This window comes from Notechis scutatus, chromosome 10 (genome assembly GCF_049901735.1).
Source record: "Notechis scutatus isolate UNSWTSFEM ecotype Mainland chromosome 10, rNotScu1.2, whole genome shotgun sequence".
NCBI lineage: Eukaryota > Metazoa > Chordata > Lepidosauria > Squamata > Elapidae > Notechis > Notechis scutatus.
In genome coordinates, this window is record NC_142018.1 from 12,096,718 (window position 1) to 12,117,609 (window position 20,892).

At 41.9% G+C, this 20,892-nt stretch overlaps 1 protein-coding gene across 1 annotated transcript; it reads right to left on the reverse strand.

Annotated features, from left to right (window-relative positions):
* Positions 1–1,963: 1,963 nt before the first annotated feature.
* Positions 1,964–17,523, reverse strand: CLIC2 (CLIC family member 2). The gene is made up of 6 exons (XM_026674699.2): positions 16,924–17,523; positions 10,232–10,341; positions 9,257–9,382; positions 4,377–4,483; positions 2,496–2,677; positions 1,964–2,303 (listed from the first exon to the last, which is right to left on the reverse strand). Exons 1-6 carry the CDS (start codon positions 16,978–16,980, stop codon positions 2,142–2,144), a joined length of 744 nt encoding a protein of 247 aa, XP_026530484.1. The 5' UTR covers positions 16,981–17,523; the 3' UTR covers positions 1,964–2,141.
* Between the last annotated feature and the right edge of the window lie 3,369 nt (positions 17,524–20,892).

Genomic DNA, 20,892 nt, shown 5'->3' on the forward strand with positions numbered 1-20,892 from the left:
GGGTCAAGTTATTCTCCAAAGCACCCGAAGGCCAGACAAGGAATAATGGATGGAAACTGAACAAGGAGAGACTCAACCTGGATATAAGGAAAAACTTTCTGACAGTGAGAACAATCAACCAATGGAACAGAAGTTGTGGGAGCTTCATCACTGGAAGCTTTCAAGAAGAGATTGGACTGCCATCTGTCAGAAATGGTGTAGAGTCTCCTGCTCAAGCAGAGGGTTGGACTAGATGACCTACAAGGTCCCTTCCAACTCTAATAATCTGTATCTGTATCTAAATTATGGATGCTGAAGTGCACAAGTATTAAAGTTGCTTAGGCTGGACACCCAGATCTACAGTATCTTGTTATGTTACCTATTTATATGATGGACAACTTTAACTTGATTCCACAAGAGAGGTCACAAGGAAGAGCCTTGATGCCAAGGAGCTCAAAAATGGGGCAAAATAGTAAACAGGATTATAACGGTTCATGGCTTGACTTGCAGGTAAAGCTAAGCCAGTATTTTTTTTAAAGCTTGTTAAATAAACCACCTGGCTCGCCTGTCATGCTGAGGCTAAAAACTAACCCTAACCCTATCAATATATTTTCACAAGTTAAGGCAGGCAAACCCTACCCACTGTTCTACCCAGATAATGGGTTACACCACAATTGCTTTCTATTTACTTTTAGCAGCTCTTGCTGCTACATAAGAGCAGAGAAGATTGACACAAGCCAACCATCAAAAAGACGTCCAGCAGATGTGGAGAACTTACAGCCTCAGGGGTGTGTCCTCACCCCAATTTTAAGAGTTCTCTGCCAGCAACTCACTGGCACCTGTGTAAAAGAGCTATCTGAGTTTTCCCTAGCTGCAGGCTGCAGATCAGAATGAAAACAAGAAAGGGCAGGAAGACCAACGCAGCAAGAGACTAAGTAGTGCTACCTCTTCAGCCTGTAGCCTCCCTCGTTGCTTGCCTCAACCCACCCAAGAGAAGGACAAGGACCCTCAACAGGATCTGCTCAACTGCAGCACCTGCAGATGTTTTCCAGAGCTGCTTCTGATCAAACAGTGAGGGCATCTTTGTTGTCCAAGGGAAGAAAATGCAAGGATGGCACTCAGGCTATTTATAAACCCCAACCTAGAAGTCTGGGTGGAAAAAAAAAATATCCTTCCTGGGCGCAGAGGCACATAATCTTCTTCAACAGAGTAGTGTGTTATCAGTTGACGGTTCATATTCTTGGAAGTCTTACAATAATGTCTCGGAATCTCTTAACAAAACTTAGAACTAACCATGCTGGAGGGTCAGATTTAACTACCTTTGCTCCATGAAAAGTGTGCATGCAGGTGAAGAAATGCCAAGGGAAGAATCTCTCGTACATGGCCAACTGATGGACAAAAGGTTTGGCAAGAAAAGATGACTACAATGATTCCCCCCCCCCCCTAAAAATACAAAGTATTTTTCTTTTAAGACTAGTGTAAGAAGAATATTCAGCTTGGGGTCAGTACTGCACACCCAACTCCCTTGGTAGACCTTTGCAGCAGGGTTGGGGTTCAAATTTTTTAACAACCAGTTCTGTTGGCGTGGCTAGGTGGGTGTGGTCAGGTGACTGGGTGGGTGTGGCTTCTTCTTCTTTTTTTGCACCCCCCCCACCCCTTTGCTCCATTTTTGGACCTCCTGGGCTTCAGGGAAGTCTCCTGGGGGAGGTGTTTTTGTTCCAAGGAAGCTTCTCTTGAGGCCCAGGAAGGCAAAAAAAATGGTGTGCATGGGGGCGCAGCACACACATACCCTGCTCCCACCCCCCTCCATGCACCCCTTTTTGCCTCCTGGGCCTCAGGGAAGCCTCCTGGGAGAAGCAGTAAGACAGTGAGGGGGATCCCAGCACAGCCGATCATCAGAACAGCTGATCATTGGGAGGGGGAAAAATACCTTAAAGAGTGACTGGGCAGGGGAGAACGCAGTCAGCGATGTCGCACAGGTGTGATAAGGACTGACTGGGCAGGGAGGGGAGGGGTGGGCGGATAGAGGCGGGGCCAGGCAGGGTCACGATTTGCTGGTTCTCCGAACTGCGCAGAATCATAACAACCGCTTCTATAGAACCGGTCCGAACCGGTAGAATCCCACCCTTGCTTTGCAGGCACCAACGTCCAGAGCATGATCTTTAGCTCATCTTCTTCGCCACGCTGGCGTAAGTGCGTTCGATCTCCTCATCAGCTGGACAAGTGTGGCCGAACTCATTCCGGGCATAAGCATGACGGAGATAGCGCCAAACTGCAGTCATCTCCGAAGGGATCTCAAAGTTGCGATACTTCTTGGCGGCAATCTAGAAAAACGGGAGAGAACCAACAAAGGGGGGTGGGAATGCCAGTGAGAAAACGAGTTTTGTCAAGAACAAACAATTCACCAATAAACTGCTTCACCACAAATTTGGATGAGAAAGGAAGACCTAACACAAGGGCTGTAACTCATCTGAGAAAAAGAGATGAAGATCCATCCAAGAGCAAGATGCATTCACCTTGATGATGTTGAGCTTGGGCAGAAGGTTGCAGTCTGCTAATGTCATCCGGTTTCCATCCAAGAATTTCCTTTCAGAAACCAGAAGGTCTTCAGCACAGTTCTGGTCAATTTCTTCAGGCAGGGGGTTTCTTAAGTAATCATCCAAGCGCTGGAACTCTTTCAGTAAAGTTTTCTCCAAATCTGGAGCACAAGGGATAAAAAGTGGAAGCCAATGCATCATTCTTCACTTCTAATGGATTATAGATAATATTCAACTTATGGCCACTGTAGGGACCAACATTTCCATTCCTAACCAAGGCAGTTGTTAAATTAGTCACTCCCAGTTTTTTGATAGCAATAGCATGTAGATTTATATACTGCTTCATGGTGCTTTTACAGCCCTCTCTAAGCGGTCTCTAAGCCAGCCTCTTGCCCCCAACAATCTGGCTTCTCATTTTACCCACCTCGGAAGGATGGAAGGCTGAGTCAACCTTGAGCCGGTCAGGATCAAACTGCTGGCAATGGGGAGAATTATCTACAATACTGCATTCTAACCACTAGGAAGGAAGAGAGGGAGGGAAGGAGGAGGTAGGGTGGGCAGTAGCTATACCACTTAGACTTATATACCACTTCACAGTGCTTTAAAGCCCTCTCTAAGTGGTTTACAGAGTATTCCCCCAAAAATCTGGGTCCTCATTTGACCCACCTGGGAAGGCTGAGTCAACCTTGAGCCAGTCAAGATCGAACTGCTGGCAATAGGCAGAATTAGCCTACAATACTACATTCTAACCCACTGCGCCATCACGGCTTAGATAGCACTAGCACTTAGACTTATATACCGCTTCACAGTGTTTTACAGCCCTCTCTAAGTGGTTTACAGAGTCAGCCTATTGCCCCCAACAATCTGGCTTCTCATTTTACCCACCTCGGAAGGATGGAAGGCTGAGTCAACCTTGAGCCAGTCAGGATCAAACTGCTGGCAATGGGGAGAATTAGCCTGCAGTACTGCATTCTAACCACTAGGAAGGAAGAGAGGGAGGGAAGGAGGAGGGAGGGTGGGCAGTAGCTATACCACTTAGACTTATATACCACTTCACAGTGCTTTAAAGCCCTCTCTAAGTGGTTTACAGAGTATTCCCCCAAAAATCTGGGTCCTCATTTGACCCACCTGGGAAGGCTGAGTCAACCTTGAGCCAGTCAATATCGAACTGCTGGCAATAGGCAGAATTAGCCTACAATACTACATTCTAACCCACTGCGCCATCACGGCTTAGATAGCAATAGCACTTAGACTTATATACCACTTCACAATGTTTTACAGCCCACTCTAAGCGGTTTACAGAGTCAGCCTCTTGCCCCCAACAATCTGGGTCCTCATTTTACCCACCTCGGAAGGATGGAAGGCTGAGTTAACCTTGAGCCTAGCGAGATTCGAACTGCCAAATTACAGGCAGCCGGCAGGCAGCAGAAGTAGCCTGCAATACTGCATTCTAACCACTGCGCCACCACGGATCTTTTTGTACCACAGTTGTTAAGTGAGCCATGTAGTTGCTAAGTGAAACCAGCTTTCCCTATTTGATTTGGTTTTTCTGGAGCCATCTGGGAAGGTCACAAATGATGATCCCATGACCTGGGACATTGAATCATCCTAAATGCATGCCGATTTGCCAAGCAAGGCAATTTTGATCAGGTGAGCATGGGGAATGGTTGTAAGTGGGAGGATTGGTCATAAGTCACTTTTTTCAGTGTTGTTGTAACTTCAAATGGTCACTATATGAATAATTGCAAATCAAGGACTAATTTTGCTTATCAGACACAAACATTTGTAAGAGATATTTTAAAAAAAGAAAAGAAATCCCCGTGTGAGAAAAACAGGCCTGTGTTTCCCCCCGTTTCTTACTTTTATTTGCTTCCTTATGGGGGTTCTTGATGTATGCGGAGAATTTGGCAAAAATGTTTCTGCCCACATCCATGGACTCCTTGTTTTGAGGAGTGAGCTGTGGGTACCTTAACAAGAAATGTAATGTTAATTTTCTACCACGCCAATGAATAACACAAGATATTTGCTTCAAAATCAATTGTTAAAGAAATCAATCTCTTGAGGATAAGGAGACAAGATTTTTAAAGCAAAGTTACGATGATACACCCGGGATCAAAAACCTGAATAACCAAAATCCTAGAGAATAAGAATAGAATAGAATGCAGAATAAGAATAGAATAGAATGCAGAATAAGAATAGAATGCAGAATAAGAATAGAATGCAGAATAAGAATAAGAATAGAATAGAACAGAACAAGGACATTAGATGAGCATAGACTAGAATAGACTAGACTAGAATAGTATAATGGAATGGAATAGATCTTTATTGGCCAAGTGTGATTTGACACACAATAAATTTGTTTTTGGTGCATAAGCTCTCAGTTTACATAAAAAATACATTCATCAAGAATCATAAGATGCAACACTCAGTGATAGTCATGGGATACTAAATAAGCAATCAAAACAGAGGTGGTATTCAGCAGGTTCTGACCAGTTCTGGAGAACCAGGAGCAGAAATTTTGAGTCGTTCGGAGAATTGGCAAATCCCACCTCTGAGTGGCCCCACCAACCCCATCTCTTCTCTGCCTCCTATTGAGTCCAGGCTGATTGTCTGGGTCTCCTTTGGTTGCTCTGCACAGGAGAATTGAGCTGGAAAGCAGGCTAGTGGGATGGGGAGGGAATGGGGATTTTGCAGTATCCTTCCCCTGCCATGCCCACCAAGCCACACCACACCCACCAAGCCACACCACGCCCACCAAGCCACATGATGTAAAGCTGTTCAATACCACAGACAATACTGCTACCTTACAAAAAGATCTTGACTATGTATCTGAATGGTCAAACAAATGGCAACTTCAAATCTCAACAAATAAATGCTCTGTCTTACATATTGGCAAAAAAAATCAGAAAATAAAATACAAGCTGAATAGTCAAGATCTTGTTGATGAGCCAAGCTCTGTAAAGGACCTTGGAATACTCACCTCTAATGATCTAAGTGCTAGAGCCCACTGCAACTACATAGCCAAAAAGGCATTAAGAGTTGTTAACCTAATCCTACGTAGCTTTTTCTCTGGTAATATCACACTACTAACCAGAGCATACAAAACATTTGCTAGACCAATACTCGAATACAGTTCATCAGTCTGGAACCCACATTACGTATCTGATATTAGCACAATTGAGAAAGTCCAGAAATATTTCACAAGAAGAGTTCTCCACTCCTCTACTCGTTGTAGAATACCTTATGCCACCAGACTTGAAATTCTAGAACTAGAAAACCTTGAATTACGCCGTCTTCGGTCTGACTTAAGCATGGTATATAAAATCATACATTGCAATGTCCTACCTGTCAATGAATACTTCAGCTTCAACCATAACAACACAAGAGCACACAATAGATACAAACTCAAGGTTAACCGCACCAAACTTGATTGCAGGAAATACGACTTCAGCAACAGAGTGGTCAATGTCTGGAATACTCTACCCGACTCTGTAGTTTCTTCCCCAAACCCCAAAAACTTTAACCTTAGACTGTCTACTATTGACCTCACCCCTTTCCTAAGAGGCCTGTAGGGGGCGTGCATAAGCGCACCAACGTGCCTACCGTCCCTGTCCTATTGTTTCTCTTATTCTTTTATTTTTCTTATATGTACCCATTTCATGTATTCACAACTATGTATACACTTATACTTATTATCTTGTAAACAATTGGCAAATCAAATAAATAAATAAATAAAATAAAATAAACCGGTAGTAAAATTTTAAAAATCCAATCACTATTAAAGCTATTGTAGGACTTTTTTAAAGTTAGAAGGTAGGTATGTTTCGGCTCTGGTTGCTAGCAGTTGGGTCCTTGAAATCCAGAGATGTAGAGGAGGAAGAGGAAGAGGAGGGGGGAGAAGGGGGAGGAGGGGGAGGAGGAGGAGGAGGAGGAGGAGGAGGAGGAGGAGGAGGAGTGGTGATGTTCATGATTCTGGCTAAGCAAAAAAGAGACAGATAGGTAAATACAAGCAATTAAAAACGTTGGCCGCTAGAGAGCAACATTACCATGCCATCTCTATTTTCTTATCCTTCCATTCCAAAAATGCCTCTGGACATTTTAGTGCCTTTCTGGTAAGTTTCCACAATGTAACTGAGAAATCGAGAGCATTGAAAAGAACACGATTCTCCTGGTATAATCTATGGCGGTTTTCCCCCAATCTGGTCCCTTTCGGATGGGGTGGATTACAGTCCCCAACCATTATGCGTGTGCGTGTGTTTGTTTGTTTGTTTATTTATTTAATATGTGGCCCATCTCACGATCAAAAGCAACTCTGGGTGGCTTTATTTCCCCCAGTTAAAGATCGTGCCTACGGAGGATTATGAATATTGTAGTCTGAGACCTCAGAAGGGCACTCATTTTTGGAAGCCCACTTCCAATTGACTGCAGTTCCTCTGTGTGTGTGTGTGTGTGTTTGAGAGAGAGAGAGAGACAGACAGACAGACAGACAGAAAGAAAGAGAGAGAGAAAAAGAGAGAAAAATAGAGAGAAAAGAGAGAGAGAGAAAGAGCGTAAGAGAGGAGGGGGGGGCATGATCTGCCTGTTCCTGTGTCTTAAAAATACAGCTTATGCCTCTCTCTCTCTCTCTCTCTCTCTCTCTCTCTCTCTCTCACACACACACACACACACACACACACACACACACACACACACACGTGATGCACTGCAAGGAATGCTCTCCTTTGGGGCTCTTGTTCTTTAAAGAAGCTCCTGTTTACTGCAGCTGCAGCCAGACAATTCAGACAGTGGTTGCCAACAATGAGCGCATCTTGGCCTCCCTTGGAACCTTTGGGGCTGAGCAATTCTTTTGGCTCCCGGACTAGTTTTCAATCCTTTAAAAAAAAAAAAAAGAGGGAGGGAGGGAAGGAGGGAGGAAGGGACTTTCATGGACAACCCTACCTCGGCAGTGGTTCTGCAAAGAAACACAAAACTACCCAGGTAACCACAACTGTGAGCTTTCCTGCAGCATTTGTGCCTCTCCCTCCCCTTGCAAAAAAAAAGCTTGCCCATCTCTCTCTCTCTCTCTCTTCCCTAGCCTCTCCATTTGTCCTCTGTCTGATGCTTGACTTCCCTCCATTGTTTTTAATCTCTCTGGCCACCACACTTCCTCCCTGGTCCTGGTGGGAAACAGATGGCTCTTGCAAGCTGTCCCTCTTTCATCAAGGACCATCGGATTGCAGCCTCTCTGCCAGAAGTCATCTCTGCAACATGTCCCTTCGGTTCTTCAAGGTAAACAGGGTTCAGAGGGCTGAATATCCAAGCAGGGATTAAATGGCACTGAGCAAAGCATTGAGACTTTTGTATGTGCCTGGTTATAGGTTGCAAGTTTGGAATGCATGCAGAGAAGAGCAGCTAAGAATAATTAATGACCTCGTGACTAAAACAGATGAAGAACAGTTGCAGGAATTGGGTATGGCTAGTCTAGAGAAAAGAAGGGCTAGGGGTAACGTGATAGCAGTCTTCCAATATTTGAAGGGCTGCTACAAAGAAAAAGGGGAGTCAACCTATTTTCCAAAGAACCAGAAGGCAAGACAAGAAACCATGGGTGAAAACTAATCAAGGAGAGAAGCAACCTGGAATTGAAGAGAAACTTCCGAACAGTGAGAACAATTAATCAGTGGAACAACTTGCCTGCACAAGTTGTGGGGGTTTCATCTCTGGACGTTTTAATAACCACACCTAGAGTACTGCATCCAGTTTTGGTTACTATACTCTAAAAAGATGTTGAGACTCTAGAAAAAGTGCAAGGAGCAACCAAGAGGATCAGGGGACTGGAGGCTCAAACATACGATGAACGGTTGCAAGAACTGGGCATGGCTAGTCTAGTAAAGAGAAGGACCAGGGGAGACATGATAGCAGTCTTCCAATGTTTGAGGGGCTGCCACAGAGAGAAGGAAGGGGTCTAGCTATTCTCCAAGGCACCCGAAGGCCAGACAAGGAATAATGGATGGAAACTGATCAAGGAGAGATTCAACTTGGAAATAAGGAGCAATTTTCTGACAGTGAGAACAATCAACTGATGGAACAGAAGTTGCCTTCAGAGGTTATGGGAGCTTCATCACTTGAGACCTTCAAGAAGAGATGGGACTGCCATTTGTCAGAAATAGGGTAGGGTCTCCTGCTTGGGCTGGGGGGGTTGGACTAGATGACCTACAAGGTCCCTTCCAACTCTGTTAATCTGTTAAAGAGAGAAGCAACCTGGAATTGAGGAGAAACTTCCTAATACTGAGAACAATGAAACAGTGGAACAGGTGTGAGTGCTCCATCATTGAAGGCTTTTAAGAAGAAACTGGACAATCACTTGTCTCAAATGGTATAGGGTCAAATGCTTTAGCAGGGTGTTGGACTAGAAGACCTCTAAGTTCCCTTCCAACTCTATTATTCTGTATTGAGATTTAGCCTTGCTTGGAACATGACTTTGAACATTAAAACCCCCAAAATGCCTTGTTCCCCCCACAACAGAGTCTGCCAAGAATGAATATCTGAAGTGATAAAGACAGAGAGTGACATTCTTGAGACTTTTAGACTTTAGAATAACTTTATTGTCACTTTGAATGTACACTAATCAGCATATATTAAAATGAAATTTCATTGCATACAGCTCTCAAAGCGTCTCCACCTCCAAATATACACTACATAAAAATTTGGAAAGAAATTTGGAAAGAAATTGAATGAGCATGCAAAATAGGGAATGAAGATACTTAGGTGGTGAGAGTGTCTGCTCCAGAAAATCTTCAATCTTCAGAAAATCTGTTTTCAGCTCCTTGTTGAAGACTAAAAATGGAGGGTTGATGCCTGGGGCCAAATCCTTCAACTCATCCGGTTTCCTAAATCAAAATTACAACACAGAAGAAGAAAAAAATAAACAAAGATGCATCTGACATTGGTTTTATCTCTCCATCTTTTCTATCTACTGTACCTTCTTTTTTTTTTCTTAGATCATCCTTCATTTAACTCGGAGGTCTCCAAACTTGGCAATTTAAAGACTTGTGGACTTCAACTCCCAGCTATGCTGGCTGGAGAATTCTGGGAGTTGAAGTCCACAAGTTGCCAAGTTTGGGGACCCCGATTTAATTCCCAAGAATCCCTAAAGATCCACCTGCAAAGGTTGGACAGAAATCTCAATTTCACTTCGCCAATCTTGAAAAATTTTCAAGTTTGCCTGTGTTTTGATGGACACTTGTACAAACATGCCTGCAGCAGAGTCTTTAATTTCCCAGGTATGCTGCCTCTTTTAACCATCTTTTCACACACCTGGGCATTATTGTGCAGACTTTTCCTTAGTATGTATTGCAGGATTTGATCAAAGCGCACACTCCCATTAATAATATTGACCCATGTAGTAGGCTGTGTTGCTATTATCCCTGTCATCTTCTCATCTTTCCCATCTTCTCATCGCTCATCTACTACTATTATGATTTATCAATCGTTTGTATCTTATGATTTATGATTGTAGTTTAGAATTTATGATCTATGACCTGTCACTGTCATTCTAGTGTGTTCACTGAGAGCTTCTGCACTGGAGACAAATTCCTTGTGTGTCCAAACACCCTTGGCCAATTAAGAATTCCATTCAATGAGTCATTTTCAGATTCTAGTTTGGTTTGAACGCAAGACTTCAGTTGTGATCACAAACAAACAGCGAATGCATGAAATTTCACTTCCGTCCCTCTTACCTTGTCATATCCACAGTGGTGACATTAAATCTGACACCTTTGAGCCATAATACCATAAAGAGGCTTTGACAGAATGGGCAGTTTCCAATGTTCTGTCCGTCCAAGCCAGCCTGCCATAGGAACAAAACAAAACAAAAAAAGTGATATATTTGTTCTGAATGACACTTTTCCCAAGACAAGCAATTAGATTGAGCCTGAATTGTCTAGCTTTCTGGATGCTGGCTCTCTGCTCTCCCCAAAGAGGTTAAACACCTGGAGCTTCATGCTATAGCATTTCTTTTCTGTTTGAATCAACTCAGCAGAGAAATGATACTTTGATGACACTGGAGCTCCTTCCACCATTGACAATGCTTGAAACATGCTGGAAGAAGAACAGGTCAAAGAAACGATGATAGAATGGGAAATTTTTTTGGGATATGCTATGGAATTGGATAAGTGGAAGAAACTAAGGGATAGGAACTATAAACTGACAATATTGACAGCATATAAAGAGAATCTGGCGTGCATAAGCGCACCAACGTGCCTACCATCCCTGTCCTATTGTTTCTTTATTTTTTCTTATATGTATCCATGTATTCATAACTATGTTTATACTTGTACCTATTATCTTGTAAGCAATAGACAAATCAAATAAATCAAACAAATAAATAAAAATAAATCTGTACAATATGTTTTATAAATGGTACTTTTGCGACAGCAAAATTAGCAAAAATGTTTAAAGATAAATCAATTAAATGTTGGAAATGTCACCAAATACCAGGAACATATTATCATATGTGGTGGACTTGCACAGACGCAAAAAGGTATTGGACTAAAATACACACATGGTTGGAGAAAATGATCAAACAACACATAGATTTGAAGCCTGAAATATTTTTTTACTAGGAAAGGTACCAGAAGGCTATAGTAAAGAAAAAACTTATTTAATTATATATGTTTTAACAGCGGCTAGAATTGTATTTGCCCAAAACTGGAAGAGTGATAAGATATCAATAGAAGCAAAAATAATTGAAAAAATATTTGAATGTGCAGAAATGAATAGACTGACACTAGAAATTAAAGAAGAAGAATCTGAATATTATATAGTATGGGATTTGTTTTACCAATTGATAGAAAATAGAATAAACTAAAAGGGATTAGATGTATTCATAGAGTAATAAGAGGAATTAAGGTAATAGGCATATTGGATTTCATTTATACTATATATATGGGAATGTGATTATTGTTATGTTGTTAAGTTGAATAAGAAGAATATTATTAATAGTAGTTATGTAATTTGAAATATGTACCTAATCAATGCAGAATTGAAATGGGATGGATTTTTTGTATATAAAAAATAAAATACAAAATACAAAAAAAGAGAGAGAATGCTTGAAAGAAGTCTTCCTACAGATGTGTCTTTGTTACTGAGCTAAACAATGCATGGGGGAGTGAAGTTTGCTGCTGTTTGTACATGACTGTTTGTAAGTTAGCCTTAATCAACTTCAATCAGAATAGAGCTGGAAGGGACCTTGGAGGTCCTCTAGTCCAGCCCCCTGCTCAAGCAGGAGACCCTATACCATTCTTAACAAATGGCTGTCCAATCCTTTCTTAAAAATCTCCAGTCATGAAGCAGCTACAACTTCTGGTGGCAAGCTGTTCCACTGGTTAATAGTCCTCACTGTTAGGAAGTTTCTCCTTAATTCCAGGTTGCTTCCCTCCTTGATTAGTTTCCATCCATTGTTTCTTGTCCTGCCTTCTGGTGCTTTGGAAAATAAGTTGACCCCCCCCCATCTTCTTTGTGGGCCCCCTCAAATATTGGAATTCTGCTATCATGTCACCCTTAGTCTTTCTTTTCTCTAGACTGGCCATACTTCAATTCTTGCAATTGTTCTTCATATGATTTTATCTCAAGGCCTTTAATCATCTCGGTTGCTCTTCTTTGCACTTTTTCCAAAGTCTCAACATCTTTTTGATAACATGGTGACCAAAACTGCATGCAGTTTTTAGGATTTATAAAGTAAATTTATAAATTTACTAAGGATTTATAAAGTGGAACTAATATTTCACATCATTTTGATTCTATGCCTCTGTTTAATACAACCAAGGATTGTATTAGCTTTTTTGGCTGCTGTCACACACTGCTGGCTCATGTTGAAGTGTATTAAACAGGGAGTGCATTCCAGGCATTGACCACTCTGTTGCTGAAGTCGTACTTTCTGCAATCAAGTTTGGAGCAGTTTACATTGAGTTTGTATCTGTTGTGCGCTCTTGTATTGTTGTGGTTGAAGTTGAAGTAGTCATTGTCTGGAAGGACATTGTAGCAGATAATTTTATGTACTACGCTTAAGTCCAACCCTTAAAAAAATATCTAGACTATGTATCAGAATGGTCAAACAAATGGCAACTTCAAATCTCAAAAAATAAATGCTCTGTCTTACATACTGGCAAAAAAAAATCAGAAAATAAAATACAAGCTGAATAGTCAAGAGCTTGTTGATGATCCAAGCTCTGTAAAGGACCTTGGAATACTCATCTCTAATGACCTAAGTGCTAGAGCCCACTGTAACTACATAGCCAAAAAGGCATTAAGAGTTGTTAACCTAATCCTACGTAGCCTTTTCTCTGGTAATATCACACTACTAACTAGAGCAGTGATCCCCAACCTTTTTTATGCCGCGGCCCGGTACCGGCATCAGCTGGGCGCCGCCATCTTTTTTTGATGAAAAAGTGCTTCCGGTGAGCTTTCTACCCGGAAAAGCTCACCGGAAGCGCTGGCGCCGCCATCTTTTTTTGATGAAAAAATGCTTCCGGTGAGCTTTCTACCCGGAAAAGCTCACCGGAAGCACTTTTTCATCAAAAAAAGATGGCGCCCAGCAACCAGCGGCCCAGTAGGACTTGTTCCGCGGACCGGTACCGGTCCGCGGACCGGTGGTTGGGGACCCCTGAACTAGAGCATACAAAACATTTGCTAGACCAATACTTGAATACAGCTCATCAGTCTGGAACCCACATTACGTATCTGATATTAGCACAGTTGAGAAAGTCCAGAAATATTTCACAAGAAGAGTTCTCCACTCCTCTACTCATTGTAGAATACCTTATGCCACCAGACTTGAAATTCTAGACCTAGAAAACCTTGAATTACACCGTCTTCGGTCTGATCTAAGTATGGTATATAAAATCATGCATTGCAATGACTTACCTGTCAGTGAATACTTCAGCTTCAACCATAACAACACAAGAGCACACAATAGATACAAACTCAAGGTTAACTGCACCAAACCTGATTGCAGGAAATACGACTTCAGCAACAGAGTGATCAATGTCTGGAATACTCTACCTGATTCTGTGGTTTCTTCCCCAAACCCCAAAAACTTTAACCTTAGACTGTCTACTATTGACCTCACCCCTTTCCTAAGAGGTCTGTAGGGGGAGTGCGTAAGTGCACCAATCGTGCCTACCGTCCCTGTCCTATTGTTTCTTTTATTTTTCTTATATGTACCCATTTCATGTATACAACTATGTATATACTTATACCTATTATCTTGTAAGCGATTGACAAATCAAAATAAATAAATAAAATAAAATAAACTGTAGGCGGCGTAGTTCTAGGTTGTCCAAGCCCAAAAATCTTTCCTAACTGGAAGCAAGTACGATTGTTTTTGTTCTGTTTTCAAAGCAAATAGCACATGATTTCCGTTTCTTTAGGTGCGGGATGGATCAGGGGTGAAAGCAATACCGAAAACTCCCCATGTGGCTTGCCAACCTATTGTAGCCCTCTTCAACTTTGGGGTCTACGATTGTGAGTTGTTCAGGAAATGAGATAAAGGATTGCTGAGCACAGGCAGTCCTCCCAGTGGGGAATCTTGGATACAACACAAAGTGTTGATATTGTTGGCTTGCAGCAAAAGAGGAGGGAGGAAAACCCCAGAAGGAAAGGTGTGGAAGGAAAACACACATGTTTTCCCTAGGAGTCATAGTACACTTTCTCCATTTTCCCCACCCTCCTTTCTATTCCTTTTGATTAGATCTTATAAGGAAGTGGTAGCCGAACTAATCATAATTTTCCATGAATATTCTTTTAAACTCTGAACATACAATGTGGAAAGAACTTCTCACGAGCTGGCTTATTTCCGTTTCTCTTCCCTGCACAACCCTACTAAGTGATTTAAGAAATAAATAAATAAAAGGATTCTCTCCCCAAATAGAGTCCCTGTTTATAGTATTAACTATAGGAGGCTATAGGAAAATTTACAAGTCAGTTTTTACTGTAGAACCGAAAATTGTTCCACCAGCTAGAGCTAAGTGCCAAATTATGGTAAATAGCAGAATCAAGACACTGAAAGCAGAGGGACTTGTCTATTATGTACCTGAGGAGCTAGTTTACACATTGCATGGGTTCTTTATTTGTTGCAGGATCTTTTTTTAAACACTTCAATCACATTCAGCTCAATGCTCATGCATGTTAAAGGCCTAAAGCCTGGTTTACAAGCCATAATTCGGGTTCACCCAAAAACGCCAAGTCAAAACAGCAGGTTCTACATCCGTGCATCTCAATCTTGACAAACTTTAAGCCAGCATGCTGGGGAAGCCCACACACCTTAAAGTTGCCAAGATTGAGAAATATTGGACGAGTGTGCTAGAAATAGCAATCACACATAATTACTGCTGCAGGGCTTCACTGCTCTCTCTAAGCAGTTACAGAGTCAACCTATTGCCCCAACAATCAGGGTCCTCATTTTACTGACCTCAGAAGGATGGAAGGCTAAGTCAACCTTGAGCCAGTTAGGATGTGCTGGCAGTAGGCAGAGTTAACTATAGCAATAACAATAGCACTTATACTGCTTCACAGTGCTTTTACTGCCCTCTCTCGTGGTTTACAATGTCAGCCTGTTGCCCCAACAATCTGGGTCCTTATTTTACCCACCTCAGAAGGATGAAGCTGAGTCAACCTTGAGCCTGTCAGGTTCAAACTCCTGGCAATGGGCAGAGTAGTCTGAAATTCTGCATTCTAACCACTGTACCATGGCTTCCTTCCTTCCTTCCTTCCTTCCTTCCTTCCTTCCTTCCTTCCTTCCTTCCTTCTCTTCCTTCCTTCCTTCCTTCCTTCCTTCCTTCCTTCCTTCCCTTCCCAAGCAATAGAAGACTTATATACTGCTTCACAGTGCTTTACATCCCTCTCTAAGTGGTTTACAGAGTCAGCCTATTGCCCCCAACAATCTGGGTCCTCATTTTACCCACCTCAGAAGGGTGGAAGGCTGAGTCAACCTTGAGCCAGTCAGGATCGAATTGCTGGCAGTAGGTAGAGTTAACTATAGCAATAACAATAGCACTTATATACTGCTTTACAGTGCTTTACAGCCCTCTCTATGTGGTTTACAATGTCAGCCTGTTGCCCCCAACAATCTGGGTCCTCATTTTACCCAAGGATGGGAAGCTGAGTCAACCTTGAGCCGGTCAGGTTCAAACATAGCCTGCAATGCTTCATTCTATCCATTGCGCCACCACAGCTCTTATCACAGAAGGTGGTTTCCACAGAAATCCACAGAAGGATGAGCTGTATCAATGTTTTAAACCAGTTGCTCTTTAGATTTATTAGGGCCAAGGTAGGAAGATCTGTCTCTGTCCCTTAAGAAAAACGAAAACTCCTTATGTATTTGGGTGCAGATTTTGAGTGATAGAAATTTGCTATTTACAAACATAGTAACTCCCTGACCAAAACTCTGATCCAGAAAAAAAAAGGAAGAGGCTGGAGTTGAAGGGAGTTGTGAAAGATGAATTTTATGTGCCACAACTATAGAAAGAATGAAGATGTCTTTCCACAGACATGTAAGATGGAAGCTTTTCTGCAGAAGTGCAGCCAACCAACATTATTAAAAGGCCACCCAATTTATTATGGCATCTGTTTTTATGGATAGGAATTCATTTTATCAGAATCATATTAGTGCATGGAGTATGGTTCTTGCACATAATTGTTTTGGAAGGGGAAGGGAGAGAGGAAAAGGAAGAATAATAACAAAAAGGATAAGAAAGAGAATGACTTCTGGTAAATCATTAACTCAGGCACATAAGTTGGTTAACACATGGAGAAAGGAAACTCCATCTCTGTTTTTTGCCTTCCTAAGAGGACAGGATTAAGTTTACTTGTGAATCCTAACTCAGTTCATGTTCTTGTATCAGAGTTCAGGATTCTCACCATAATAGTGCAAGGACACTTAAGTATAAAGTGTCACCTCTGGCTACATCTCAAAGGATTTTCTACCTCCCTCATCTCCTCCATGCTACTTTTACCTTTCTCCAAGTAGTAAGAATGAATTGCAATGAAATCCCGAGAGATCTTCCCATGACATCTGTTGATGGTCAGTTTTGATTGGCAAAATGAGCTCTTCAACCTTTGGTCAGCTCCAAGCAAGAGGCCAAATTCTTAGGAAAGGTTTCTTAATGGCCACATCCAAGCTCTTCACCCAACAATTAGCTAACTATAGAGCTCATTAAGTCCAAAAACCTTCATTTAATCTACCAATGCAGAAGCATAGTTCCATAATTGTAGACTCTCGATTTAAAGGTCTCAGTCACCCACAATCATGCACATTATGTTTTCTGTTGTGGTTATTTTGCCCCACAACCTGCTTATTCTTCTGAACCTGCCCCCAAAGTCTACCTTTGACACCTGCCCCAAAAGTCTACCTTTGCCACGAATAGGAACTGACCTTTACAAACAGCTCAATCTCTGGTTCCTTTGAGGGATTACGAAGCCAACTTGCCATCCTCTCCTTAGCTGGCCACCAACAGTTGCCGAGAACTTCCTTCCACCACAGACCGTTTGCCACCAGTCTTCCCCGCAGATGCGCTGGGTAATTTTTTGCAGGGCTGGGACTCTCTAGGGAAGATGGTGAGCTTTCATGTCTGAAACGCCCTTGGTGGGAAGCGGCTTTGCTTAGTCCTGTCTCAGCCAGAAGTTGTGACGAGGTGTGCCGAGCAACCTGCTACCAGTCGGAGGGGGATCTCTGTAAAGACTTCCCAGCCATGACTCAGCAACACGGTTTATCAGAAAGCCACATACCACGTTCTTCTCCGGGATATCAAACGAGCCAGATGTCTATTTCTCAGAGAAGCAACCCAGAATACGTCTTTCGCTGGACTGCCACTCCGCAGCTGCCAAAATTTCTATAACAGGAAGTGAGCCGGGAAGCATCTCCTACCTCGGTAGATAGAGAGGTCACTCACTTCATACATTTCTGCCGTATAAGAATTCCTCCACCCAAGGACATCCTACATTTTATTTACAAACTCATTTCCCATATGATGAACTTTTTTTACATAGCTAAATGGCCCTGTCCATGAATCAAAGCAACGGTGTAACACATTTGGGGGCGATTCCAAACTTTACAGGAATGAAAATATAAATTCGGGATAGAGAGACCTCTGTGGAGATGGGATGGTTAAACCAGCCCACTTCCCGACCAGTTCTAGTCACTTTCCAGAAAGCTCTCTAGAAAGAGAGAACATTGACCGTTGAACTAGAAGAAGTGGAATGTTCTTCCTAAGAAGAGAACATGATTGGATGGTCTTTCCGAATAAAAATGCTCCATTTTATAAAGCATTTGATCATGAATTACAATTGGATGGATGCCTGGATGAATGGGTGGGTGGATTGCTGGCTGGGTAAGTAGGTGAATGGGTGGATAGAGACAGATGACAGACAGAAAGACAGACAGATAGGTAGATTTGAGAATGGATGATAGAATGGATCCTAAAAGAGAACATAGCTTGCAGCTGACTGTTTGAAATTTTCTTTCTTTCTTTCTTTCTTTCTTTCTTTCTTTCTTTCTTTCTTTCTTTCTTTCTTTCTTTCTTTCTTTCTTTCTTTCTTTCTTTCTTTCTTTCTTTCTTTCTTTCTTTCTTTCTTTCTTTCTTTCTTTCTTTCTTTCTTTCTTTCTTTCTTTCTTTCTTTCTTTCTTTCTTTCTTTCTTTCTTCTCTCTCTCTCCCCCCCTTTCTCTTTTTCCCTTTATTCAATCATGTCTGATCCTTGCAAACTGCCTGGGCAAGTCCAGTTTTATTGGCAAGGTTTTTCCGAAGTGGTTTGCCACTGCCTCCTACCTAGGACTGAGAGAAAATGACTTGCCCAAGGTCACTCAGCTGGCTTTGTGCCAAAGATGGGAGTAGAACTCCCAATCCGACGGTTCCTAGCCTGAAGCCTTGAAGAATGACACCAAACCGGCTCTCTGACCTTCTCTAGATCATTTGTCGTCGTCATCATCTCCATTTAACCACCCCATAATCCTTTACAGGGTGGAGTCTGGGCAATTGAATGGAGCGGTGTGTTTACTGGCCGGATGCCCTTCCTGTCACCCATGCAGAGTTTTGTTCAGCAGATATATCCTCATTGTGCCCAGAGAGAGAAATATCTGCCTCTACCTTGGATCAAACTCACAGGCTCCTGATTGTGAGGGCTTCACCTCTAAGCCACCACACCACTCCCTTCTTTACACCATTTGCCTGTTTGCTAAATCAGTTTACTGTACCATTTGTGTGTGTGTGTGTGTGTTTTTTAATCATCTCTGCAATACACCAGGGACCGGTAGCATTTAGAAGTGCTGCAGTGACCCAAGTATATTTTTATTGCAGATTAACAGAGTTGTAAGGGATCTTGTAGGTCATCTAGTCCTAGCAGGAATTTTGTGGGTATGCTTTAAAATTCAAACGCAGAAGAATCTTTCTCTTTGAAAAGAGAGGCCTTTCCTTCTGAAACAATTTAATAAAAGCCCACACATTGGAGGAGATTATGCTGCTGCTGCTGCTGTTGTTTTTCTTTTCCAAAGCAAACCACAAGGAAGAACTGGTGATATTTGTCCATTGACATTGCATTTGTATACAATGCCCTTCTTTCAGAGCTTTGCTTAAGAAGAAGCCTCGGCGAGAAACATTTGCCTCTTGTTGTTTTGTCCTTCTTGACCTCAGTTTCTTCACTCAGTATGGAAAGGGGCAGATAAGACAATATCTTCAACTCTAATGCATTGGTGCTACATATTTATTTGCTGTTGAAAACTTCACCTTTTTAAAAGTGCATTTGCAACTGTAAAATTCACCTTTTTAAAAGTGCATTTGCAGCTGAAAACTTCACCTTTTTAAAAGTGCATTTGCAGCTGAAAACTTCCCCTTTTAAAAAGCACATTTGCTGCTGTAAAATTCACCTTTTTAAAAGTGCATTTGCTCCTGAAAACTTCACCTTTTAAAAAGTGTTGCAGCCAGAAGCACTGGTTAGCCGAAACATCTAGAAAAAAATGACTTTTAAAATGGGCATAAATTCCCTTCCACCAAATCCGAGTTTTCAAACTCTGTATCACTTTTGCATTGTTGGAAGAAATATCCTTCTGGGTTCAGTTCCAAGTGGGGAAGAAAGACACTGGAAACATGGTGACTGCTTGGAAAGATGGTTGAATGGTCGACAGGATCACATGCCTTGGGGGAAGAAAGAAGGGCTAAGATGCTGAGAGTGCAATTGTTTTATATCCTCTGTTGGGATTTGAATTTGAGCTTGTACTCTGATCGGTTGTCAGACTCCCATGGGACCATGCAGGGGCAACTCTGTAGGCTGCCCTGAGTCCCAGGCTTGGTTGAACCTTGCTGGATGATGATGTAATGAAAGGGCTTTGGGCAATTCCTATTATAGCTCTACCTGGAGTAGATCTTTGTTATGTAAAATAGACTGGCCTAGGCCAGAGTAATGGTCCATTAGCAAAGGTGTGTGTGTGTGTGTGGGGGGGTGAGTTTCTGCCTCTCTGAGTTTCTACTTTTCTTTTTAGGGGAAATATTCTGCCTTTTTAGTATATCCCAAAATATTTCATTTTTCTAGGAGAGGGGTAGGTTTTAACTTCCAACAGCACATTGCTAAAGCATGCATGTGTTTTGCTCTAGTGGAATTCTTCCGCTTTTAACCATTCCCCTTTTTTTTTTGGCAGGGAATCTCTACGTGTTTAAGTGGATGTCTTGGAGGCTCATGGCACAATGCAGTCATTTCAATAACAGTGTAAACATTGAATTAACAAATGCTCCACTACAGGCGTCTCTGGCTTTCAGATGTTGCTGGATTTTTTTTAAACTTTCAGCTCTTTTCGGCAGGATGAGCAATGGTGAGGGATCTTGGGAATTATATTTCAGCAACATCTGGAAGGCCAGGACATGCTATCCTCTGCTCAGTTAGAAACAGAAAAGAGCCACCATCGGGAAACAGAAACAGTTTAACGAAGGAAAACCCAAAGCCGTGATGCCACCCTAATGCGAATAGAAATAATCTAATTAATTGGCTAAATGTTGCTGTTGAAAAGAAGGGTAAAGAGTAAACAGTTAATTAAAAGAACAGTTGCTGGAAGAAATTGGGTTTCAGCTAAATGAGCTTTTGAGACTAAGGGAGAATGAAACAGGATTTTGCTGGTAGGGATAAGTATTTCTGGATTTGTTTTATGGGAAAGAGCTTTACAATATTTAGAGCTGTGTGGAACCCCTGTAAACATTCAGATTCTCATTGTGGCAGGACGGCGATAAGAACTCTGAATAGTTTTAATGTAGAATCAATAGAAAGAAACTGTCAGGCTACAGAACTTTTCCCATTCAATCAACCAGAATGAACTTCTGAAAACGTATCAAAAAGGAATCCTTTACTGAGATGAGACAACTC